General features: G+C 36.1%; 1 protein-coding gene across 9 annotated transcripts in view; it reads left to right on the top strand.

Moving 5' to 3' along the window:
• ADGRL3 (adhesion G protein-coupled receptor L3) overlaps positions 1-26107 on the top strand; it is a 761705-nt gene that overhangs the window by 717989 nt on the left and 17609 nt on the right. For all 9 annotated transcript variants that reach the window (XM_079770921.1, XM_079770928.1, XM_079770927.1 and 6 more), the window contains 2 exons: positions 5725-5850; positions 15720-15816. In XM_079770921.1, coding sequence (XP_079627047.1) covers positions 5725-5850; positions 15720-15816 — 223 coding nt within the window. The remainder of the gene's footprint in view (positions 1-5724; positions 5851-15719; positions 15817-26107) is intronic.

The following is a 26107-nucleotide window of genomic DNA, read 5'->3' as shown; positions in this document are numbered from 1 at the left end:
ATAAAGAACATAAAATTATTGTCCTCCCCCCCCTCTTTTTTTTTTTTTTTTCCCTAAGGGAAAAAAAAATGTAAAAACACCAACCAGGGACTTCTCTGTGAAATTGCAGAAGTGGTCTTAGGAGATTTTTCTTTGATTCCTTTTTTTTTAAATTGAGATGTAACATTGTATAAATTTAAGGTTTACAGTATGTCCATTTGATACACATATGTGTTGTGAAATGTGTTACCTAATACCTCCATCACCTCAAATAACTTCTATTTCTTTTTTGCGGTGAGAACATTTAAGATCTCCTCCCTTTGCAACTCTCGAGTATACAATGGAGTATTGTTACTATAATCATCTTGTCTATTAGATCCCCAAAACTTATTCGTCTTCTAGCTAGAAGTTTATAGCCCTTGACACACATCTCCGCATTTCTTCAACCCCAAACCTCTAGCAACCACCATTCTACTATGTTTCTATGAGGTCAGCTTTTTTAGATTCCACATTTGAGATCATATAGTATTTATCTCTGTCTTAGTTCACTTAGCATAATGCCCTCTAGGTTCATCCATGTTGTTGCAAATGGCAGGATTTCCTTCTTTCTCATGGCTGAATAATATTCCATTGTATGTATGCACCACATTGCATTATCCATTCATTCATTTATGGACACTTTGGTTGTTCCCATATCTTGGCTATTGTGAATAATGCTGCAGGAAACAGGGGGGTGCAAATATCTCTTCAAGATTGTGATTTCATTTCCTTTGGATAAATACCCAGAAGTGGGATTGCTAGATCGTATGGTAGTTCTATTTTTAATTTGTGAGAAACCGCCATACTGTTTTTCATGGCTGTGCCAATTTACGTTCTGACCAACAGTGCACAAAGGATCCCTTTTCGCCATATCCTCACCAACACTTATCCCTTGCCTTCAAGATGATTAGTATTCTAACAAGTGTGAGGTGATATCTCACTGTGGTTTTAATTTGCATTCCCATAACTAGGGATGGTGAGCATCTTTCATACTGGCTATTTGTATGTCTTCTTAGGATCAATGACTATCCGTGACCTCCATCCATCGTTTAATTGCTATTGATTTGTATGAGTTCTTTATATACTTTGGATATTAACCCCTTATCAGATATATGATTCAAAAATATTTTCTTTCATTCTGTAGATTGCCTTTTTATTATTTGATTTTACAGAGAGAGAGGGAGGCAGGGAGAGAGAGAGAGAGAGAGAGAGAGAGAGAGAGAGAGAGAGATCAATTTGTTGTTCCATATATTTATGCATTCATTGGTTGAGTCTTGTATGTGCCCTTATCAGGGATCTAACCCATAACTTGGGTGTATTGGGACAATCAGTGTCTAACCAACTCAGCTACCCAGCCGGGGCTATTGATTGTTTCCTTTGCTGTGCAGAAGCATTTTAGTTTGATGTAGTTCTACTTACTAATTTTTGCTTTTGATGTCTTATCCATAAAATATTTACTAAGACCAATATCCAGGGGCTTTTCCCATGTGTATTTTTTCTCTCTGAGTTTTATGGTTTCAGGTCCATGTTTGTCTTTAATCCATTTTTAGTTAAGTTTGGTGAGTTGTGTAAGATAGGGATTCCATTGCATTTGTCTGCATGTGGTTTTCCCAACACCATTTAAGTGAAGAGATTGTCCTTTTCCTATTGAGAATTCTTGGGTTCCTTATCAATTATTAGTTGACCATATATGCAGGGTTTTATTTCTGTGCTCTCTATTCTGTTGGTCTATGTGTCTATTTTTATGATAATACCATACTGTATTAATATAGATTTATAGTATAGTTTCAAATCAGTAAGTGTGATGCCTCTTTCTTTGTTCTTTCTCAAAATTGTTTTGCTGTTAAGGGTCTTTTGTGGATCTGTACAAATTTTAGGATTTTTTTTTTATCTCTGTGAAAAATACCATTGGAATTTTGATAGAGATTGCATTTAATTTATAAATGGCTTTGAGTAGTATAGATATTTTAAAAATAATCATTCTTTTCAGAGGTTTTTCTTAAGCCATCTTTTTGAATTTCAAAAAATATGCCCCTGCTAATGTAGTTGCTCATACATTTTCATTAGAAAAATGTGCAATATTTTATTTTTGAGCTATTTTTAATAGGGTTCAACTCATTAACAAAAATCAAATGCTGAGTTGTCATTTTTTTCTGAATATGGATTGCATAATTGTGTCACTAGTATTTCCACTGATGATATTAAAGTTATCACTTTTTCTTTTGTTATGCATTAAATTATGTGTTACATCTCAGAGTTTCAGAATTATTTTATTTCTGATCTAAGTATATAAAAGAAATATCCCATTGGTAAGGCGTATTTTCTTTCCCATTTTCTTATTCTAAAACAACCCCACATTGAAATAATAACATATTTTATTGGGGTAAGGTGGAATATCATGTGAAATAATAGATTAGAATATGCAAATGATTTAACAATCAAATAACTTTTATTATAATTTAAATAAAAATATATAATGGACATGTTCCAGTAAGTAATATAGCTAAATGTGAGACTTGGCATCACTGAGTATCTTGATATGCTGATTATCTATATAATTAGTTTAGAACATTTAACCTTTGTTGGAAAATGTAAATAGTCCATGATGAATTCCTGTGGCTTATATAATACTGCTGCCTTTGTAATAGGAAGGAAAGTGTTTCTCTTCTCTCTCTTCTCTCTTTTCTCTTTTTTTTTCTCTCTCTCCAAAAATGTTTGTTTAGATTTAAATCACTTCATTAAAAAATACTTTCTCTTCTAAAAAGAGAAATTAGGAATTGTGTATATTAGGAAAAAAACAGTAGGATGTAGGTTATGATCAAAGTTTAGGTTCATAGAGATGCTTCATAAATTCAATACAAATTAATAAACTGTAATTGATAGTGCTTACCTTTGTGAAGAGATTATTTGAAGCTCTCTCAAATCTAATTAAAACAGCTGTCTTTTTTTTTTCCAGTTACAGAGAAGGAATAACCCTATTAGATTACTTTAATAATTATATTAAGAATATATAATGCCTTTTTGGTCATATATTAATGTTAGAAATGTGGTCTCCTAGAACTTTCTGATCACAGAACACCCATGAAATTTTGAGTTTTTCACATAAGGCACATTTCTTAACCTTTTTAGTCTTTCAGTTTACTTTTATTACTTAACATTTTCAGTGTACTTATCTGTAAAATGTAGGTAATAATTATATTCCAGAGTCATTATTAGGGAGGGGCCTAGTACAGTTCCTGTCAATTAGTGATTAAAAATAGAAGCATGTTTATTCCACCCTCCCCAAAACTCACACATATCCAGGATACTCATGTATATGGGCAAAAGCTTATTTCTTTACAAAATATGAATTGGCTGGTAACACTGAATAAAAATAAGTATTTCTTATTATTGACTAGAGGCCCAGTGCACAAAATTCGTGCGTGGGGGGGGGGTCCCCTCAGCCCAGCATGCACCCTTCCAATCCGGTACCACTGGCTCCTAACTGCTCACTTGCCTACCTGCCTGATAGCCCCTAATTGCCCCCCCTGCTGGCCTGGTTACCCCCAAATGCTCCACCTGCCGGCATGGTCGCCCCCAACTGCCCCCCTCCCCCGCTGACCTAGTTGCCCCTAACTGCCCCTGCACTGGCCTGGTCACCCCTTAGTGCCCCCCCCCATGCTTCCCTGGTCACCCCCAACTGCCCCCTGCCAGCCTGGTCATCCAAAACTTCTCCCCCCGCCAGCCTGGTCGCCCTGAACTGCCCACCCTGTGGGCCTGGTCGCCCCACGTAGCCTTCTGCTAAGTTGTTTGGTCACCCCTCACTAACCCCCCTGCCAACCTGGTCACCCCACACAACCTGTTTGGTCGTCCATTCAGTTGTTTTGGATGCACCGGTCACTTAGCCTTTTATATATAGAGATAAATGTAGCATGGAAGAGATTGATTAGAAAACAGATCAATACAATCTTAAGTATATTAAAGATATGTAATTTGGCATTTCCTATCAGAGAAAGGCTTCAAAGATTAGTACATCATGCCTCTCTGTTTGGCTCACATGCTCCTCAACACTTAGAATGCCTTTGTCTCTTTTATCTATCCTTTCCTTCAACCCAATCCTCTAAAATGGCTAATTCCAACCTATCTTTTGAAGAGTTTCTCAGAAGTCCTCTGTTCTGAGAAGCCTTTCTTGGTCCGCTGCCTGGTTACAGCAGACACTCCATGTCTTGACTCACCTGACTCCATATTCTTGTTCCTATTTCAAAATAGTCATTCCATCATGTAAGTTCTTCAACCAAATCTGAGTTCATTCTTTCCCTAATTTGCTAAATCTGTGCTAGAATAAAAGTTTAGAATATTAAGGTATAATGTTTTAGTTTTGATTACTAATTTTAATATATCATTCACTTTCTTTTTTATTATAAATAACATTCTTCAAAAAGTATATATTTATAATTACTTTGAAATAAAATTAGATTGGGATATTACATTGTCACAAGTTGTGGAAAGATGAACTCATGTGAAGTCAGTATATAAAGAGCTAAGAATAACATATGTACCGTGTTACTTCGTAATGAGTATAAATTTGTGGATGTATAACCAGCCAATAGCCTGTCCCAGAATGTGTTTTAGTTAATGGACTCATGGTTGGGATTATTTTTGTTGATGTTGGTAGTAGAGGTATGATTTAGGGCAGTTATTGTTAATTTTTGTGTGTTATTTTGAATGAATAGGCAATAATAAAAAATTTTAACATGATAAAAGTTTACACCAAATAGTTGACATAAGAGTTTACTGTTTGAAAACATTCACTTAAAAATATTTTCTCCTTTTTCCTGTGTTTTATACTATAATTGGATTAAGAATTTAATCAGCAGTGCCATAAAGAAAAGCAACCATATTTCTGTGATTATTGAATAGAACTATTTTAAGAAAATACATTTTAAATATTATGAATCTTATATTCTGAAGTTGCAAATTTGATCTCTTTTAAGAGAAGTAAACTTCAAAGAAATATAGTACATCCTATAGTACAATAGAAATAGTACATGTAAATTAAATGCTTGCCTGGCCAGTAGGGCTCAATGGTTGAATGTTGACCCATGAGGGTTCCATTCCTAGTCAGGGCACATGCCTGGGATTCAGGCTTGATCCCTAGTAGGGCGTGTGCAGGAAGAAGACAATCAATGATTCTCTCTCATCATTGATATTTCTACCCCTTTCTCCCTCTCTCTGCCTCTCTCTGAAATCATTTTAAAAAAAATGCTTAAGCCTAATGCATTCTTTTTTGCTGATTTTTAAATACTTTCTCTCTCTGCTCTCTTTCTCTCACTCTCTCCCTCCCTTTCTCCATCCCCACTTCTCTCTATATAAATTCCTTGCTGGACTTCTGGGTAAAGCCAGTTGCACCAATAGGATACTTCATATCAAATTTATGAGCCTAAAATAGCATCTAGAGGAGTCTTACATTTTTGTTCTTTGATCTAAGAGGTATATTGTTATGGTGTGATTGGAAGTGTGTGTTTTAAAAGTCTCTAAGCAAAATTTCAAGTTAAATGGTATGAATATCATTATTTTATATTGTAAAAATATGCTGAACAAACTTTCTTGTGTCTGTATGGCAAAGAAATAATTATATTATCTAAAAATAAAACTCACGTATTTTATACCATAGTTCCTGGCTGAAATGAGTGGCTTGCTCACCGAAGTGACTTTTTCATTGGCTAGGTACGAAAAGAGTACGGGAAATGCCTGCGGACACACTGTTGTAGTGGCAAAAGTACAGAGAGTTCCATTGGCTCAGGGAAAACATCTGGCTCTCGAACTCCTGGACGCTACTCCACAGGCTCACAGGTAAACCATATTTGTTAATTAAAATGAAATACCTTTCACCTATGTTTTGTTATGGGATGCCTCCCTTTCTTGATCAGCTATATTTTCTATCCCAAGTGTTTAACACAATCAGCTTTTAGTGTGTCTCAAGCAGACATGATTATAACAAAAATTTAAGAAACCAAATTGCAATAAAATCAAGAAACGTAGGGTCTAAGCTTGTGTAACAATTAATTGTTTCCAATTGGTTCAGTGGACTGAGTCCAGAGGTGGGAAAGGAATTGGGCATTTCAATCGAAATTCTAAAAAAATTAATATTTTACATATGTGATTCTTGAGTTAATTGCTTCTTTAAACCAATGTAATATTTCTCTATCACATACTAAAAGTATTTACTTGTTAAATGGTATGCTTAGTAAAAACAGTTATAACTCATAGCGTGTTGTTGGCTGATTACTTGAAGAACTTGTCGGGGGAGGGAAGGCTACTGTAACAGCTTCCTTGTTTAAACTAGTCTAAATGCTACCGCCATCCGCCCAACACGAGATAGAGTAGCTGCTCTGTCCCTCATCAGGGAAACTCTAAACTTTTAGGTAACCTGTCAGCCATTTGTCCCAGGCCACAGTGTTAGCCTAATGGTTATTATGTAGAAATTTCAGCAACTCGAGGAGACTAGAATGAGCCAGTTAGATAAAGACATAGCATTATGTGGATCATGAGTGGGTTTGGGTTCAGACTAGCAGGCTAATATTTTTAAGATTGCATTATTCAGTGGGAGAAACAATCATGTTTTCAATGTTGTTGATTAAAATTTTCTGAAGAAGACTTGAATTTAAATAAAGTTATAGATAAAGACAGTATTTTCTTAACTCCTTTAGCTCAACCAATAAATCAAATTATTTTTTGTAAATTTGGTAATTTTACATAACATAAGAAAGATCACTTCATTTGTTCTTTGATTATTATTTAATTGGTTTATAAATTTAGCAGATTAAATTTCCCTAAACAATTTAATTCATACACTTAGAAAATTAAATATCCTTGCCCTAACCGGTTTGGCTCAGTGGATAGAACATCGGCCTGTGGACTGAAGGGTCCCAGGTTCGATTCCAGTCAAGAGTATGTACCTTGGTTGTGGGCACATCCTCAGTAGGAGGTGTGCAGGAGGCAGCTGATCAATGTTTCTCTCTCATCGATGTTTCTAACTCTCTATCCCTCTCCCTTCCTCTCTGTAAAAAATCAATAAAATATATTAAATAATAAAAAAAGAAAATTAAATATCCTTGTAACCTTATTTTACACAAATATTTTTATTGATTTCAAAGTGGAAGGGAGTGGGGAGAGAGATAGAAACATCAATGATGAGAGAGCATCATTGATCAGCTGCCTCCTGCAAGCCCCACACTGGGGATTGAGCCCACAACCTGGGCATGTGTTCTGACTGGGAATCGAACCTTGACCTCCTGGTTCATAGGTTGATGCTCATCCACTGAGCCATGCAGCTGGGTTATCCTTGTAACCATTAAATATTATTTTCAAATTTGATATATCTGATTCTCTCACACACATCCACTGTACAGTTGTGCACACCTAACTAGCACTTGAACTTTTCTCATAAGTACTTTCCTCAAACTAATGCAATCCTTTTTTAACTTACAAATAAAACCACACATCTAATATCAATCTAAAATTTCGAACTAAACATTTTAAAACTAACATAACTAACCTATGAGTCAATCTTATCACTTAAATTAACTGCAAATTATGATTATGAAATATTCCTGCACTGGGGGTCCCTCAGCCCAGCCTGAGCCCTCTCGTAGTCCGGGACCCCTTGCTCCTTACCTCCGACCTGCAGTGGAGGCGGGAGAGGCTCCCGCCACCACCGCTGTGCTTGCCAGCTATGAGCCCGGCTTCTGGCTGAGCGGCGCTCCCCCTGTGGGAGTGCACTGACCACCAGGGGGAAGCTCCTGCATTGAGCGTCTGCCCCCTCATGGTCAGTGCACATCATAGCAACTGGTCGTTCTGCCTTAACAGTCACTTAGGCTTTTATTATATAGATATAATACACAATTATTAGTCATTTGAATTTGATTTGTCTTATTACTTCTATGCCTTACTAAGGTTTCAAATCAGGGGACCAGATATTGCAACTAGGTGGGCTGAGATTTCTTAGTTTAGAACTAAAAAATTGCGAATTAGAAATCTGAAGTCTCACGTAAGAGTTGGGGCACACCTAATGATGCTTCCAGCACAAGCCCCTAGAGGCCCAGTGCACAAAATTTGTGCATGGGGAGGGGTCCCCTCAGCACAGCCTGGACCCTCTCCAATCCAGGCCCCCTCAAGGGATGTCCGACTGCCGGTTTCGGCCAGATCCCTGGGATCTGGCCGAAACCGGCAGTCGGACATCCCTCTCACAATCTGGGACCACTGCCTAATTGCTCACCTGCCTGCCTGCCTGCCTGATCGCCCCTAACTGCCCCCCCTCCGCCAGCCTGATCACCCCTAACCGCCTCTGCCTGCCAGCCTGATTTCCTCCAACTGCCCCCCTCTGCCAGCCTGGTCGTCCCTTAGTGTCCCTCCTGCTGACCTGGTCACCCCAACTGCCCCCACCAGCTGGCCTGGTCACCCCCAACTTCTCCCCTCCCCCCCCCCGCCAACCTGGTTGCCCCCAACAGCCCCCCTCAACAGCCTGGTTGCCCACAACTGCCCCCCCCCCCCAGCCAGCCTGGTCACTCCCAACTTCCCCCCCTGCCAGCCTCATCACCCCTCACTGCCCCCCTCTGCTAGCTTGGTCGCCCCTAACTGCCCCCCCACTGCCAACCTGGTCGCCCCTCACTGCTGCCCCCACTGGCCTGGTCACCCCCAACTGTCCCCCCCCCGCCAGCCTGGTTGCCCCTCACTGCCCCCCTCTGCTGGCCTGGTCGCCCCACGCAGCCTGCTGGTCAGTCGTTTGGTCATCCCTCGCTAACCCCCCTGCCGGCCTCGTTGCCCCACGCAACCTGCTGTTCTGTTCGGTTGTTACTGTGAGGGCGTCATGACCAATTTGTATATTACCCTTTCATTAGTATAGATGATGCTTCCAGTCCCTTATAATACCTGATAGTTCCTATCTCCTCTTGTAGTAATCTTTTCCACAAAATTTTAATTGAAATGGCTGAGATTCTGTATATCATCCAGCTTGCTTAGGTCCTGCATGCTTTTCATATAATTGACTCACCAACAATCATCCTGTAGTCATTTTATTGAAATTTGCCATTAAGAAAACATGATATTGGGGACTTTCATTTATTATATTACAGCAATGTTGTGCAGTGTTTAGCAATACTTCTAAGCTACAAGATAGAGCAATGCAGCTCAATAGAATAATCATTAACTTGGTGGCTGGGTAGACCTTGTGAATACTATCTTTGCCATATATCTGCTCTGACACAAGTTACTTAATCTCATTGAACTCTCAGTTTTTCCATTTGTAAAGTGGTGGTAATAATACTGATTTCTTATGTTGTTAGGAATACTCAGCTAAGGAATACAAAATACTTAAAACAAAATGTGTGTGCTCAATAAACTGGAGCAGCTACCATTTTTAGTGTCATTATTACAGATACATATTTTAAAGTTGTATCATATTTTTTCACTTTTATCATTTTAACATCACAATTCTAATCTTGACTAAAAAACCATACATTATCTTCCTATGCTTAATGTAATACTAATTCTAATTAACAATGACACTCCAACCCAACATAAAATGAAAGTTACTTAAATCCAGTATGTTTAAGTAAAAGTAATAAACGTATTTCATATTAACTGACCTTTCATAAGCAAAATCTAAAATAATGATATTAAGGTAAGTTTTAGGAGTATGGATGCCTTTTCACATCAGAGAACTTCTAAAATAGCAATCTCCATATATATATATATATATATATATATTTTTTTTTTTTTTTTTTATTGAGAAATATTGAGTGTCTCCTGTAGAATACCAAGCAACCAAGCAATCTTCTAAGCTTTGGAGATTCAATGGTTAAATGACAAATAACTTCCCCTATGATTGGGAAGCTTCAATTCTAGTTGTGGAGGACAGAAAATTTATTAACAAGCCAATAAACCAACAGATGCCTAATGTCCAGGTGGCTCCTTGGATTCAGTGCTGAAGAAGACTATTTTGGAAAACGATGTGTATGCCAAGATTCTGGATGATAGGAAGGGAGTTCAGGGGGAAAGAATTCCAGATTTTGGAACATCTAATACAAAGCCCATAAGGTAGGGGAGAACTTGCAAATTCCAGAATAGAAGGATTGTCATTGGTTAAAGTGGATGAAAAAGTGATTGGGAGATGAATTCAAAGGAGAAGAGTAAAGACAGATCCATGGGTATTTGTAAGCACATGTGAGTGTAGATCTTATTTAGATTCCTTTAGAAAGTCAATGGGATGATTTAGAAAAGTAAGTGACAGGAATATCATCCACATGTAATAAAAATCATGTGGATACTTAGGTAGATAATGGAGGGAAATCCATTGACAAGACTAAAATGTGAAAATCTTACACACCGGTTGCTCCCCTATATCTACTTCCTGACTAATCACTTTTAAAAGTTTAGCAATACTGCCCTATCAGTGTGGCTCAGTGGTTGAGTGTCGAACTATGAACCAGAATGTCACGGTTCAATTCCTGGTCATGGCACATGCCTGGGTTGTGGGCTCGATCCCCAGTGTGGAGAGTGCAGAAGGCAACCAATCAATGATTCTCTCTCATCATTTATGTTTTTACCTCTCTTTCCCTCTCATATTTAAAAACAATAAGATAAAAGTTCGGCAATACCCATAATCACATAAACATGTATTCACTGAGATGTATTCACTGAGTTTTGGTTTGAGAGAGAGAGAGAGAGAGAGAGAGAGAGAGAGAGAGTGTGTGTGTGTGTGTGTGTGTGTAATAACTATGGATTGAGATATTGTCCTTCCCACTTTGACCTTCTTTTAATTCTTGTCATTTATATTTTATTTATTTTATTGACTTTTTAGATGAATTAATAACTCTTCTTATATGATTTGACACATAAAAATGTATATAACATTTATTAAATTGTGAAGCATAGTAATAAAATGAACATTTGTGAACTCAACATCCAAGTTAGGAAATAGAACATGTCCCATATGTTTGCCCCTTCGTAAGACTTCTCCTTAATCAATCTTTATGCCATTTCACCAGAGAAAAACTTACAACTTTTTTTTTCATTTCCTTGACTTATTCTAATAGTTTCTCCATCTCCCAAAAATAGATGTTCTTTAGTATACCTTATTAAAATCTTTCTTTTAATCACTGGCCAATGTGGCCCACTGGTTGAGAGCCATCCCATCCATTAAAAGGTTACTGATTGGCACAGGTTGTGGGTTGGGTCTCCCCAGCCAAGTGTGTATGGGAGGCAACATTTCTCTCTCTCCCTCTCCTTGCCTCTCTCTCTAAAATCAATAAAAACATATTTAAAAATATATGTGTAAAATCTTTCTTTTAAGTAATACCTTACTATATGCAGTCTTCTGTGACTTGCTTTTTTTACCTCCATATTCTAAGGTTCATTTGGGTTCATTCCATGAAATTTTAAGTGTTGGATTTATGTCACATACTATATACTTTTTCCTCTGCCATGCAATACTTTTCCCCTTTCTTCTGTTCCTATTCAACTCTTATTTTATACAGTAGAGTGAGTTGTTAAACTCCTAGAACAGAAACCAAATAACTGAGTTCAAATACTGGTTATTCTACTTATTAGGTCTGTGACATTGGACATGTTAATTACCCTCTGAAGCTCAGATTTCTAATGAATAAAGACTACCTATCTCAGGGAGTTCTTCTGAGGTTTCAAGGAGTGAATACATAAAAAATACATAGCATAGCCTAGAACACAGAAAGAATTGATATAAACTATATATTCTATATATCTACATATAATATTTATCATGTACCAGGCATTATTTCAGTTGTGTGATATATCAGTTAACAAAAGATAAAAATTCTGATTTGGTAGACCCTCCAATACAGGGGTAGGCAAATGTAGATTTATTTGTATGGAAAATATTGCAATAAATTAATCCTACCTAATAATAGACAAATATGCCAATTGACCATACCTCCGACACACCCACAAGCCATGCCCACCATCCAATCAGAGTGAGTATGCAAATTAACCCAACCAAGATGGCTACAGCCACAGAGAGCAAGGTTTTCTAGGTAACAGAGGAAGCCAAGCTTTCTGCCTGCCCTTGCCAGGCCTAAGCCTCCACTCAAGCTACAAAGTTTCAATTATAGAAGGTAAACAAATTCAAACAAATGGCGGCAGAATGAAGCTTGAGAGAGCAGGCCAGGGTTGTCCCTGGCAACAGGGGAAGGAAAGCTTTCTGCATACCCTGGCCGGGCCCACCCGCTTAAGGCTACAAAGTTTCAATTATAACCCCAACAGAAATGGCTGCCGGCCGCGGAGGGAGCAGCAGGCTTGGCTCTGCTCCAGGCTACAAAGTTTCAATTGTAGAAGGAAAATAAATTCCAGATACCAGGGCCTCCGCTTGGGTTGCCAGGGGGCATGGCCAGCCTGCAAACCACCACAGGCCCCTCACTCAGGCCGCCCCACGCCCCAAGGGAACCCCACCCTGATCCGGGACACCCTTCAGGGCAAACCAGCTGGCCCCCACCCCTGTACCAGGCCTCTATCCTATCTAATAAAAGAGTAATATGCAGATTGATCATCACTGCAACATACAATATAGCTGCCCCCATGTGGTCAAAGATCCTGCCCCCATGTGGACACAAGATGGCCACCACAAGATGGCCAGAAGGAGAGGGCAGTTGGGAGGCACCCGGCCTGCAAGGGAGGGCAGTTGAGAAGACCAGGCCTGCAAGGGAGGGCAGTTGAGAGGGACCAGGCCTGCAAGGGAGGGCAGTTGGAGGTGATCAACCCTGCAGGAGAGGGCAGTTAGGAGTGACCAGGCCGGCAGAGGAGGGAAGCTGGGGGCAAACAGGCTGGCAGCGGAGTGGTTAGGGGGTGATCAGGCTGGCAGGCAGAAGCGGTTAGGGGAGATCAGGAAGGCAGGCAGGCAAGCAGTTGGGAGCCAGCAGTCCTGGATTGTGAGAGGGATCCCAGATTGGAGAGGGTACAGGCTGGGCTGAGGGACAACCCCCCACCATGCATGAATTTCGTGCACCGGGCCTCTAGTAGTAACATAAGAATAAACTGTGTTTTGCACACTCACAACTGTAAACATACTTTTGCCCACCCCTGTATAATGTAGATATTAGACATTAGATGTTGAACATCTCTATATATAAAAGCCTAATATGCAAAGTGTCCCCTCAGGAGTTCAAAGCCCCGGCCAGCAGCCAGGGAAGGGAGACCCCGGCCCACAGCTGGCAGCCACTAGGATCCTACCTGTATACAAATTTCGTGCACTGGGCCTCTAGTTAAATATAAGAAACAAGTACATAATTATAATGTATAGTATTATAGTAAATGGCAATGTCTATGGGAGGTGATAATAGAGTCGTGTACCTGGAATACAGTCCTATATAATAAAACCCTAATATGCAAATCGACCAAATGGCAGAACAACCAGTTGCTATGAGCTCAGTGCAGGAGCTGCCCCCAACCTGCATTGAGCATCTGCCCCCTGAAAGGGTGGTGACCAGGGGGAGGGACTGGCCAGCAGGTGGCGCCAGGCTGCCAGCCAAGGCAGGTGCCGGCGGGGCCCCTCCTGATCGCCCCGCAGGTCACCGCACAGATCAGCCCTGATCACCGGCCAGGCCTACGGACCCTACCCATTCACAAATTTCATGCATCGGGCCTCTAGTTCTAAATAAGGTAGTCATGAGTTAGGTCTCTTGAAGGAGAAAATTTTTGAGCAAAACCCTAAAATTGATGGAGCTACCCATACCTGTATATGGCAGAAGAAACAGGTTTATCAAGTCCTAAAGCAGAGGCTTGTTTGGCATGGTAAGGAATGCTAAAGAATAGGTGTGGCTAGCCCAGGTAGAAGAGACTAAGAGAAGATGAGATAATGGGGGCAGCTCATTTAGAAGTCACCTAACAAATCACAATTTCATCAACTCTCAGTTAAGATGTCACTTCTTCAATGTAGTATCCTCAGTGTTTCTAGAAAAGGACATATACCCTTATTACATGCACTTTCTAATTTTTTAAGTTAAGGAGTATAACAGATAATCACAAAAGCTTAAAATACTTACTATGCCTTCCCAGTCAAATAATATCATGTTGGGGGTACCTCAGAAACCCTTTGAACCCTTCTCAGTCATTCACCTCCAAGTATAACAATTATCTGAACTTTTGACATTACATTTTGTTTTGCATATGTTTGATACTTATTCACATGAAATCTCTTTTCTCAGATATCCACATTGTTGCAGTAGGCTATGTTCCTTTTTTTATTTCATTGCTGTGTGTCATTCTATAATTTATTCATTCATCCTACCACTGATAGTCATTTGGGTTGTTTATAGTTTTGAGTTGTGGTAATTAATGCTTCTATGGAGATTTGTGGCTACATGATTAGACATTTTGGAATTGCGTTTCCCCTTTATATTTCCTAGGTTAGTATTTGGCATATAGTAGAGAGTATTTAATATTTTAATTAATTAATTAATAAAACCAATGTTCTCAATATTCCTTCTCCATATTTCAGTTTGAAGCAGCTGTTCCCAACATTTCAATTTGAAGCCTTGAAATATTTTCCAATAAAAAATATTCTCAGGTTATCAGGGTCTCAAATCCTGCACCAGTTTTCTTATTATGCTTTTTTTTTAAATTAGCTTTGCTGTATATGCGTGTGTATGTGCGTGTTTGCTGACCTATATAACATTATAGATAGTACTGCCGAAGGATAACCATGTCCCAAGATTCACAAAACCAATTTTAAGATTAGATACTCCCATTATTCAAGGAGTGCAAATATATTTGGAACATAACCCATTTGTGAGCTCAATTTCACCACTGGCAGTATAATAAATAGTGCTTATAACTATTTCATCCCTGGAAAAGCTTCTGAAAGATTTTGTTTTCTCCTCACAAGATTGTTAATACTCTTTTGATCCCTAACTCAATAAAATAACAAAATAAAATAAACCAGAAAAATAATCCCCCCAAAATGGAAAAATACCACATTGCTTTATTGAATTATCCAACACTTAGAATATTGCATTTCAGAATATAAATAATGATGTAAGAATTTTCAGTTCTCTATAAAACTTCCTACTGTGAAGCACTGAATAAGGGTAAATCTACTTCCTTTATCTCTTTCTTAAAAAAGAAACATCAAGATAGTTTGTAACCTTTAAAATTACATTGGTCTTCTTACAAATGAATGGAAATGTTAATTAAGTTCAGTAGAATCTTAATAATATTCTGTTATTTTCTTACCAAACTCTTTCGTACAAGATTTTTAATTCATGAACTAAATATTTTATTAATAAAACTGACAATGTAATAGAAATTTAAATATCCAATTCCCATTAAAATTACAATGAAAATAATTTGTTTTGCCTTGGAAACTAAAATTATTAAATTCTAACTGTGTCAAGAACATTTCTATATATTTTCAGCATGTTTAAATTGGTATAGTATGTTACATTTATTCCTTTTCACAGTTATAATTGTTTTGTGTGTAGGCACTTAGAATTATACTTAATAAAAACAAATTATTATCATTGATTTATTTTCTGATGTTCTCACGCCATTGTACTGCCAGCATGTAGACGTTGTGTATTTGCCAGATGCCAGAAACAAAGGTCTCGTATAACTAAGAAAGAAAAAAAATGATTTTTTTTTGTGAGAATTCACTACTTGGCGAGTTCATTTGCTTTTCCTTTCCCCCCATCAAGAGCCGAATCCGTAGAATGTGGAATGACACAGTCCGAAAGCAGTCAGAGTCTTCCTTCATTACTGGAGATATAAACAGTTCAGCGTCACTCAACAGAGGTAATTAGAAATGATTTTTCATATTTATTACTGTTGTGATTACTTTTAAGAAGTTATTAAATGCATTGCTTTTTTTTTTGCTTTTTTTTTTGGTAACTTCTGGACTTTTTTCCATGTAATAGGAATATTGCAAAGATATAAAACTCGCTTGAGTGTAGCAGTGTGTTCCATTATTCATAAGCCTTTTTTTCAATCCTGAATTTTCAGGAAATCTTTTCTGAAAGGAAGTTAGAAAACAAGAACTTTCTTTTTCTAGTCATCTGCCACTGCTATAAACTGGTGAGCTGTCAGGCCTCGTTGGAAGCAGTGAAAATGAGCAATTATGTGGCTATATAGTCTGCTAAGCATCATAGAGTTCCACATTGTCCCAGGTATAGAGCACTTTCATAGTCTTTGTGGAAGTAAAAATATACTATCTAATACACACTTAAGGCAACTTGTGTATTTGGAGGGGAAAAATCACATCCAATCTTAATATCCAAAAAACTTATTCAGATAATATTGGATATTTAAAGATCTTTATATATACATATATGTATATGTTATAATTATTTTATGTGTGTGCTTCAGTAACAATGTTCCTAGGTCATATTTTAGGTTTGTTTAAATGAACTTCACTTAATCTACCGTTTTGTTTATTGTTGATTTATTTTGTATTCTCTTTCTTACTCTCTCATATAGTGCATGTGTGCGTGTGATTAGAATTAAATTGACTACAATAAAAATGCATAGATGTATTATTTGTGGAGAGCTAGAATACACTAGTCAGTGCAAGAAAATATTTAGAATGCAATATAGTTTTATCTGGGAAGGTGATGATTGTATGAGTTTATTCCAAAAAATGTCTGCATCCTAAAAAAGACATTTCTGATGCATATATCCAGAACTTATTTTTATGATCAACATTATTATTTTTTCTTACCAAACTAGGATTATGAGTTTGGTCTAAACATGTTTCTGTCAGCTTCTTGTTACATTAAATGCTACTTAGAAACAAATAATTTAACATAGTTATGGCTTATGATTAAGAAAAATTCAGATGCTCCTGATCTTAAATTACTTTTTCTCAAGTAAATTGCATCCTATTAATATAAAAGAATTTAGGATATGTAGCGTCCAAGTTGAATTTGATACAGGGATCCATCTTATATATAAGCTTAACTGATTTTCATATGTTACTTGGCAGTGATATAGTAACTATCATCTAGTGATGCTATTAAGTATTCTACGTCTCTTTTGCTTAAATAACAACAGGGAGTACAAATATACCTTTGAATATGAAGAAAATAAATTAAAATAAAACAAATCACTTCTTGTATTTTGTTTCATTATTAGTGTATTTTTATTTATTGGAGTATATTGATTTACATAATATCGCTCAAGTATTCTTCCCTTTTAACATTTAATTTTTAATTTTAATGGTTAATTTGTAAAAATTTATTTAGATGTGGATACTCAAACGTTTTGACAAGTTTTCAAATTACAGAACACAAATGACTTAAAAATGCCTCCAAAGTTTAGGAACGAATTTGCTTCCATAGTGAAAGATTTTCTTTATTTTTAAAATAATCCCAGGTATAGAAAATTTATATGTATGCTCCTAGAAAGAAAACCATCCTTATTAATAAGATTTATTATTAGAAGTATCTTACATGTAATGATTACAGAAACCATAGAATAATTGTTGTTTAAATAAAACATGAGATACTATGATTTTAATGATGCACTGTTTATTTGCCTGCTGTGAAGATGGATAAAATATGTAAAACTATTTTGCCTAGCATCATGATCTAAATTTATATAAAAAATAGTAAGGTATGTAACTTTAGCAAAAACTTTCTAAATGCATATTTTATGACCTTGATTTTTAAGGTCAATCACGTTACTATATAATATTGCTGTACCATTTTTAGTTCCTTCTCAAGAATTTTACCAACTTGGAATATATAAAATATACATGACTGGATCAATTTGAAATATATTTAAAGAAAATAATATTTTATATTGACTGATCATCTGTTTAAATCTATTTTTAAAATATTTAGTTTTAAAAGATATTTCTTGAAGTTATTGAAGAAAGTATAACATTTCTTGTGACAGCCGATAAGTTACTTTAATGATGACTTTGGGAGAGAGTGACATTGAATTTATGATGTGAAGTGTGTGCAGGCAGTGATCTTTTCCTTCAGGATATATATTCTTCCTTTCACTCAGTGACTTTAATGGTGGTAGACATCACAGTGATCTTCTTGATTTCCTATATTAATTTTCCAGTCCCCAAGTCAGAAACTCCTCGTTTTATTCCCCTCTCATTATTTTTTACCTTAGATGAGGGGAGTACTTTAAAATTTTATTTCTTCATATTATATCTCTGAAGATAGTCTTTAACCTCCTTCTTTAATCTTGTCTTATTTCCCAGGGTCCTATCTTCCCTGCATTCAGGCGTGTGTATCATATTTAGGTAGGTGGCATCCAAGATTCACTTTCCAGATAAACACTTCAGTCACCTCAGCAACATAATTATTTACCTCTGTTTATTCAAAAGATTACATTCTCTATTATTTAAAAAAAAATTAGGTCCTGCATCTTTACATCTTCATATATTCTAACTTCCCATTCATTCTTAGTTTCTTATAACTAGCAATTTTTTTAAATTTCCCTTTCTAAGTTAGATAGATTAAATCTCTTATTTTTGCCTTTAGAACAGACCCAGCCCTTGAAAACCACAAAACATTGTCTAAAAGTAATCCTATTTTCACTGTAGGTTTTCTTTCCTATTCATATCACTGCCTAATTCATCAAAAGAATAATAGTTTTAAAATTATGTATGGCTTATCTATTCTTCTAAATAAGAAACTATCATTATCATCTCTGTGATCCATTAAGGATAAAGTATTTATCATGCAGTGCAGGATCCCTTCTCAATAGTTTTTATTTTTTAAAACCATTTCTAATATTCTATTCTTGAACCAATACGTTACATCTGACATATCCGATTAGCTGTTTAAATTTCCCAATGAGATAAACTTGATTACTATTGGGATTTTACTCCTTGGAATCATAGGAAACCTTGGAAGATTTATTAATCATTTTTAATTTGTGTACTCATTCTTGTATATTCTCTTTGGGATTTTGTTACTTGGACACCTCATCTCTTTAAAACTGTCCATTACATTTGTCCTTAGAATAGCTATATTTATGAAGATGTTTTCCGAATGTTCCCTATACATCTTCAAATATTTTCCCCCTGCCAACTTGATTGCTACAATGCTATACACTCACACAAATCCAGAACTTCTTGAGGTCATGCTGCTGTATACACAGGTAGCAAGAGCACTAAGGTGATGCTAAATTACAGAGTTTCAAGTAAGGTTACATCTGTTCCAAACCAAGTTTTCACAAACCCCACAGTAGGGTTTATTCATTTTTTCATTTGAATATTTACTATTTTCATGCACCTTAAAGTCAGTCCTCAATCCCCAAACTCCTCCTGTCAGGTCTATTGGAAACCTAATCCAAATTTCTAGTAGCTCCAATTGCCTGGTAGTAATAGAAACAATTTGTAGGTAGAGTAATCTTTTATACCTATATCCCCTACCCTCAGTGTCTGTTGGCCAAATCTCATCTTGAACAATTTAGATTAACATTGCCCCTAAAACATAAGTTTGACCCACAAATGAAGTATCTCCTGAGAAAGTTCTCTGGTACTTCATGTAATGGTTAAATATTTCCACTCTTTTTATAGATATGTGTAGAAATTTAGATAGTTTCTAAAATTAAACTTTAGTAGGCTTTATTTCATCATGAATAATATAATTGCAATACCCATTTTTTATTTAACTAGTTGAATCAACATCAGAAATTTCAGTTTAAAATCACGTTTTGCTAAGTAACTACTTATCAGTATCTTATAGTTGAGTGAATTATAAAAAGGTGCCCTCACCCCAACCCAGCTGTTGATTTGTTGCAAAAATATGCCCCATCTGAGTGGCAGATTTAGCAAAAAGGCATTTCTTCTTTTAGAACAATGGCTTGGTTAGCATCATGGGTTTTTATTTCCCCCCACGTCCCATCCTCCATCTCATCAACTTCCCACACAATGCAATTTAGATTTTTATGCATGGTGAACTGACCACTAATGCTGAATTTATTTAAGCCAAATTTGTTATATGGCAGAAGACTGATCTGTAGATGGTTAGCACTTCTTTATTAAAGCCAATGCATTTCCTCTAGAGGAGTGGTTCTCAACCTTTCTAATGCCGTGACCCTTTAATACAGTTCCTCATGTTGTGATGACCCCCAACCATAAAATTATTTTCGTTACTACTTCATAACTGTAATTTTGCTACTGTTATGAATCTTAATGTACATATCTGTGTTTTCCGATGGTCTTAGGCTCTACAGCAGCGGTTCTCAACCTGTGGGTCATGACCCAGAGGTTGAGAAACACCAGCAGGGTCGCCTAAGACCATCGGAAAACACAGGTATGTACATTACGATTCATAACAGTAGCAAAATTACAGTTATGAAGTAGTAACAAAAATAATTTTATGGTTGGGGGTCACCACAACATGAGGAACTGTATTAAAGGGTCGCGGCATTAGAAAGGTTGAGAACCACTGCTCTAGAGATTCAAAGTCATATTCACCCATACATGCATTCTCAGTAAACTTACGTAATCCGTAAAATTATGATGGCCTATGGCAATCCTTTTGTAAATTTTTAGGGTAAATTTTGACTCTCAGTGGCACACTACCTACTCAAAGGTGACCTCACTTGTTAGAAACATTATCAATACAAAGGGAAAGGTGCCATCAAACAGACATTTGTAAGTAGTTGCCTTACTCACTGCAATAATGTACTAGTACAATAGTTTTGAGAATGGAGCTTGAACCCAGTGATTTTGGTAAATTGCTTAACTTCTCAATGTCTATACAATAGGGATATAAATAATATCCCCTCAGGAGGACCCTGAGACTACTGAGTTACTTAATATTATGTTATTTGGTTACAACAGTGCCCGGAACATTATTATTGTTATTATTATTCTTTTATTCAGAAATTTACTTCTGTTTCTATACCTAAAAGCTGGTTCTTGTCAGTATTCTCAAGTAATCAGGTGTTAAAATTTATCATTTGCTCCCAAAGGTTTCCTTTCTTTTTTTAATTTTTATTTTCTAGTAATAGGTGGGAGGAATGATGTTGTTATCTGAATGCCAAGTAAAAGAAATAATAATTTGCCGAAACCGGTTTGGCTCAGTGAATAGAGCGTCGGCCTTCGGACTCAAGGGTCCCAGGTTCGATTCCGGTCAAGGGCATGTACCTTGGTTGCGGGCACATCCCCAGTAGGGGGTGTGCAAGAGGCAGCTGATTGATGTTTCTCTCATCGATGTTTCTAACTCTCTATCCCTCTCTCTTCCTCTCTGTAAAAAATCAATAAAATAAAAACAAAACAAAACAAAAAAAAAAGAAATAATAATTTACCTAAGATGGTGCTATCCTTGAGGCTAAAAAAATAAAAAAATAAAAAATAAAGAAGCTAATAAAACTGAATCGTCTCTTCTAAATCAGAAATTAAATGCAAATTACATATGCTTTAGTTGTACTTTTCACTTTTGATTTGTAACCATGTTTTAGCATTTAGGAAATAAAGGTAAAATATTTTTCTCCCTACCTTAGATAATGATATAAGCAAACACTGTCTTCTCTTCCTTCAAACCCTCTCCTACACTCCAGAACACTAGGTCAATTCACACACCCCTGCTAAATACCCAGTTCTGTAGCAGAGCAGGGCTGTGACTCATTCCTGTTTTAAACTCCTGTCTTCTCAGAGGCTGTATTGTCTGTCCAGGGAGGTTGGTCACTGAGACAGAATAAACTCCACAATAAATCACCTGCCACCTCATTAATATTCAAGCTACTAAGCATATTTTGTTTTTATGGTTTTAAGAAAATACAAATAAAAAGTGTAAGTGGTGTTTCACTATGATTAATGATTTCTGTAAATTAAAGCAACTAGGGTGAAACACTTATATTCATTCACTGTACTTTATTAATGTCAGTAAAACATAGTTTGGTTTATATGAATGATATATGCCGTATTGCTCCAAAGCTTTGCTCTTTTGAAGGATTATAAAATCCTTGTTTGTAAATATTAACTAGATCCTAATATAATCTGACACCTATTTGTGAAATTTTTAATAGCAATTAATGATGTGCCTAAGAGTACTTTGTATAGCTAACATATCAGATTGGCCTATATAATAAATTTTTGTTATGAGCAAGCATTATGATGATGAATGCAAATATAGTAAGTATCCTATAGCATGTATAAATTTTTTATTTGAGATTTGTCATTATATTTAGTATTTTTTACCTTTATTTTCTTGATTTAGAAATGAAGCAACCATGATCCCTGTTAATGTCTTTCCTTTGTACATGTCATCAATAAAGACAATCAGAAAATGTACAATAAGGAAATCTGTGTTAGAAAAAGCAGTTTAGTAGCACAGAAGAAAAAGAAGTACAGATCTTAAGTAAGATGCTATGTCAACAAGATAATTAAGCAATGCTATAACTATCCTGATTTCTAACACAAGGAGATGAAATAATTTTCAGAATGAACTCTCCATTGAAAAATAAAATATTGATTTCTAGTCAGAGGCAAATGTTCTTGCTATAATTTATTAGCAGGAACTGAAAAAGAAAAAAAACTTTTAAATGCTTGCCCAGTGAGTCCTTTTTGTGCTTTGCTTTTAATTTTCTCTTTGATACAAATTTTTTGAAATCATCCAGCCTCTCACAGCCAATTATACAATAGTAAAAATTATTATTATTATTATTATTATTATTATTTCCTTCACAGACTCCTTCACAAAGGGAGTTCTTTATGTAGCATAGATTTCTCATTTTAGGGTTTATTATCTTATTGTCATATATATAATCTCTTACCTATTCATCATCAAACAAGCTACATGAGATATCCTGTTAACCTCTAAATTTAGTGCTATGGGACATTTCTACTTAATCCTACCTAATAAAATAGCAATATGCAAATTGACCGCACATTCGCTACACCCAAGCCACGCCCACCAGCCAAAGCCACACCCACCAGCCAATCAGGGCGAGTATGCAAATTACCCAAAGGAAATGGCAGTTAATTTGCATATGCTGAGGGAGGGAGGAGTGAAAACTGAAGACAACTTAGAAGGAAGAGGGAGGAAAAGTGGAAAGCAAGGTGGCTGCCAGAGGGAAAGCCCGGGCAGGGCGGGGCGTGGTGGAACAGGGCGGAGTGGGGCGGGCGGCAGTGGCGAGCGGGTGCAGGCATGGTGGCCGCAAAGGCCACGGCAGCGGCAGTGCACGCGGCTGCAACAGCCGCTTGCAGGATTTTCCTGCAAATGGGCTACTAGTTTTGAAATATTACTTGTTTCATATAAGTTATTAAGCATATAATTTTTCAAAATATAATATTTTTTATAACTTAATGTGAATACTCCAACTTTATCTTCAGAAATTACTAGTATTATTTTCTCGAATAGAATACAATATGTCCTTTTATAGTTCATGGTAAATTTGGGATGTCTTCTTTGGCCTACACAGCTGTCATTTATATACTGCACACTGTCCATTATTCATTATCCATTTTCTTTATATCCATGAAGAAGTTGAGGTTTTTGGTAACTTGTCCAAGATCACATGTCTAGGAAAGGGCAAAGTCTAGATTCCAAACAAGGTTTTCTAACCATAAAGCCCTACTCATGATAACAAAAATTTTTATTCTTTTCTTATAACAGTTTCTCATGAAGGTTGCTGAAGCTTAGAATAAAGAAATTTTTCAAGAATTATTTCAAAATTATTTTTATCATCTCACGTGGATATAAGCTATTCTTAGCAGCACAATTATTCATATCTTTACTTCTTATTTTCCTTTCACTACTTTTTTTTTTCCAAGTACACAGTCCTTTAGTGTGGTTTTATCATATTCATTTTTTTGAGGTGGGAGCTTTAAAATATTGTGGATAGCCTGGCCCGTGTTTCTCAATGGTTGAGCATCAACCTATAAACCAGGTCACAGTTCAATTCTGGGTCAGGGCATGCCCGGGTTGCAGGCTCAATCCCTAGTAGGGGGTGGCAAGAGGCAGCCGATCAGTGATTCTCATCATTGGTTTCTCTTTTTCTCCCTCTCCCTTCCTCTCTGAAATCAATAAAAATATATTTAAAAAATAAAATAAAATACTATGCATATATGTGGAGATAGATTTCCCAATACATATTACTTTTACAAAACTATTTGATGTGGAAGGTGCTGAATTACTATACATTATTGTTCAATTGTAAGACTTAGGTTGCAAAAAGAATTTTATCATTATTCTTTCCTGGATGCTCTCAAGGTATTAGTAGGATCCTTTTATCTTAATTCGTAATTTATTATACTTCAGTAAAAGGATGAACATTTTAGGTAGGAAAGAGATTCTGTTAATAAATCAGGTAAATAACTTCTGCCTATAGTCACTTAGTAATAGAGCCAAAGATACAGCTTTTCCCAGATTGTTGTGCTCATGAACTGTATACTCCCTGAAACTGTGTTCTCTGTCAGGACAACATAGCAATGCCTAGAACAAGTAGAAAATCTATTTGAGCTGATTTCAAAGAGATAGTGATAATGTTAAACATTAAACTTCTTATTACTTTTATGTGCTAATTTGGTTTTAATAAAATGGACATGTCTTATAATTCAAAATTTAAAAACAAACAAAACCTAACTGTATCTCTCATCTGAAAAAAATGTTCCTACTGTATTATAAACATCAAGGTTATGATGATATAAATGGTATATAATTTCCAAAGTTAAGAGAGCGATCACTTTTGAAGTTATTTTTTCTAAGAAATATATTAACTTATATCTGATATTTTTGAAGTGCATAGAAATTCATTCAATGACATAAAAAAATAAAATGTGAAAGGAGGATCTACATTTAACAAAATAGAAAGTATCTACATTTAGAAAAAAGATAAGTTGCTATTACCAATAAGTATGTAGTATCCAATTAAAACAGTGCCTTTGGAATTGCATGCAAAGGCTTGCACTTTGTATAGCTCACCTTTATGTACTGCATGCTATTTGTAAGTAAGTGTTTATGTGATAGGTTCTCCTACGATTTTTATAATAGGCTTCTTCATAATTTATCATTATAAGGAATGAGGGTGCTTTAAAGACTAAGTTGCCCATCACATTCATACAAAGTAATTTATAGCCTCAGAACCCTACTACTAAATTAAGAAAGATTTGAGAGGAATGAAGGAAGATAGTTAATCTCAATATAGAAAAATATAAACAATGTAAGTTTCCTGAAACAGCCTCAATCTAAATAGAACAGATTTGATTATGATTATATAAGTCTTCTCTGAACAAGATTGTCAAGAATATCTTTATTCACAGATATCTTGTTTTAACTGATTTCTACTTTGCTCAGACATACTTTTCTCAAATTTAAAATTCAAGCTTTAGCTAGTATAGACCTTCTGCATGTAAGCTCATATAAGTGGCACAGTATAAGACAGTATGCCAATATAGGGCAGAGAATTATATGAAAAGTTATATTTTCTTCACATTGTTTTATATTGTTAAATAGTTATTATACTTTTCTTTGTTCTGAGTTTTATTTTATTCAGCAAAAATGCATAAGCAATATGTGACTTACAAATGAATACAGCTGTGGGATTGACCACATACACATACTATATACTATATTCTTATTAAAAATAATTGTGATTTACTGCTGTATTGCCTGTGGTTAAACAAACTTGGCCTGTTATCTTTAGGTTCAGTATTCTTTATGGTCTGTATTATGACAAAGAAATATTGGGAGAAAGTATAAACAACACAGAATAACGAACAAAATATTAGTGCCTACATTGTATAAACAATGTCTAAAAATTGCCCTAGCTGGTTTGGCTCAGTGGATAGAGAGAGCATCACCCTGTGGACTGAAGGGTCCTGAGTTTGATTCCAGTCAAGGGCACATGTCTGGGTTGCAGGCTCTAGCCCAGTGGGGGGTTTGCAGGAGGCAGCCCATCAATGATTCTCTCTCATCATTGATGTTTCTATCTCTCTCTCACTCTCCCTTCCTCTCTGAAAGCAATAAAAAGATATTTTTTAAAAAAAGGACGTCTAAAAATCGAATGAAATTCAATAGCAAAAGATAAGAGCAAGCAATTCACAGAATAGGAAACCCTTATGGCCAATAAACATGTGAAACATTATCTCATCTCTTTGGTAAACAGGGTAATG

This window comes from Cnephaeus nilssonii, assembly GCF_951640355.1.
Source record: "Cnephaeus nilssonii genome assembly, chromosome: 1".
NCBI classification, from domain to species: Eukaryota; Metazoa; Chordata; class Mammalia; order Chiroptera; family Vespertilionidae; genus Cnephaeus; species Cnephaeus nilssonii.
Note: the sequence above shows the minus strand (reverse complement) of the source record. Positions and strands in the feature narration are given on the sequence as shown.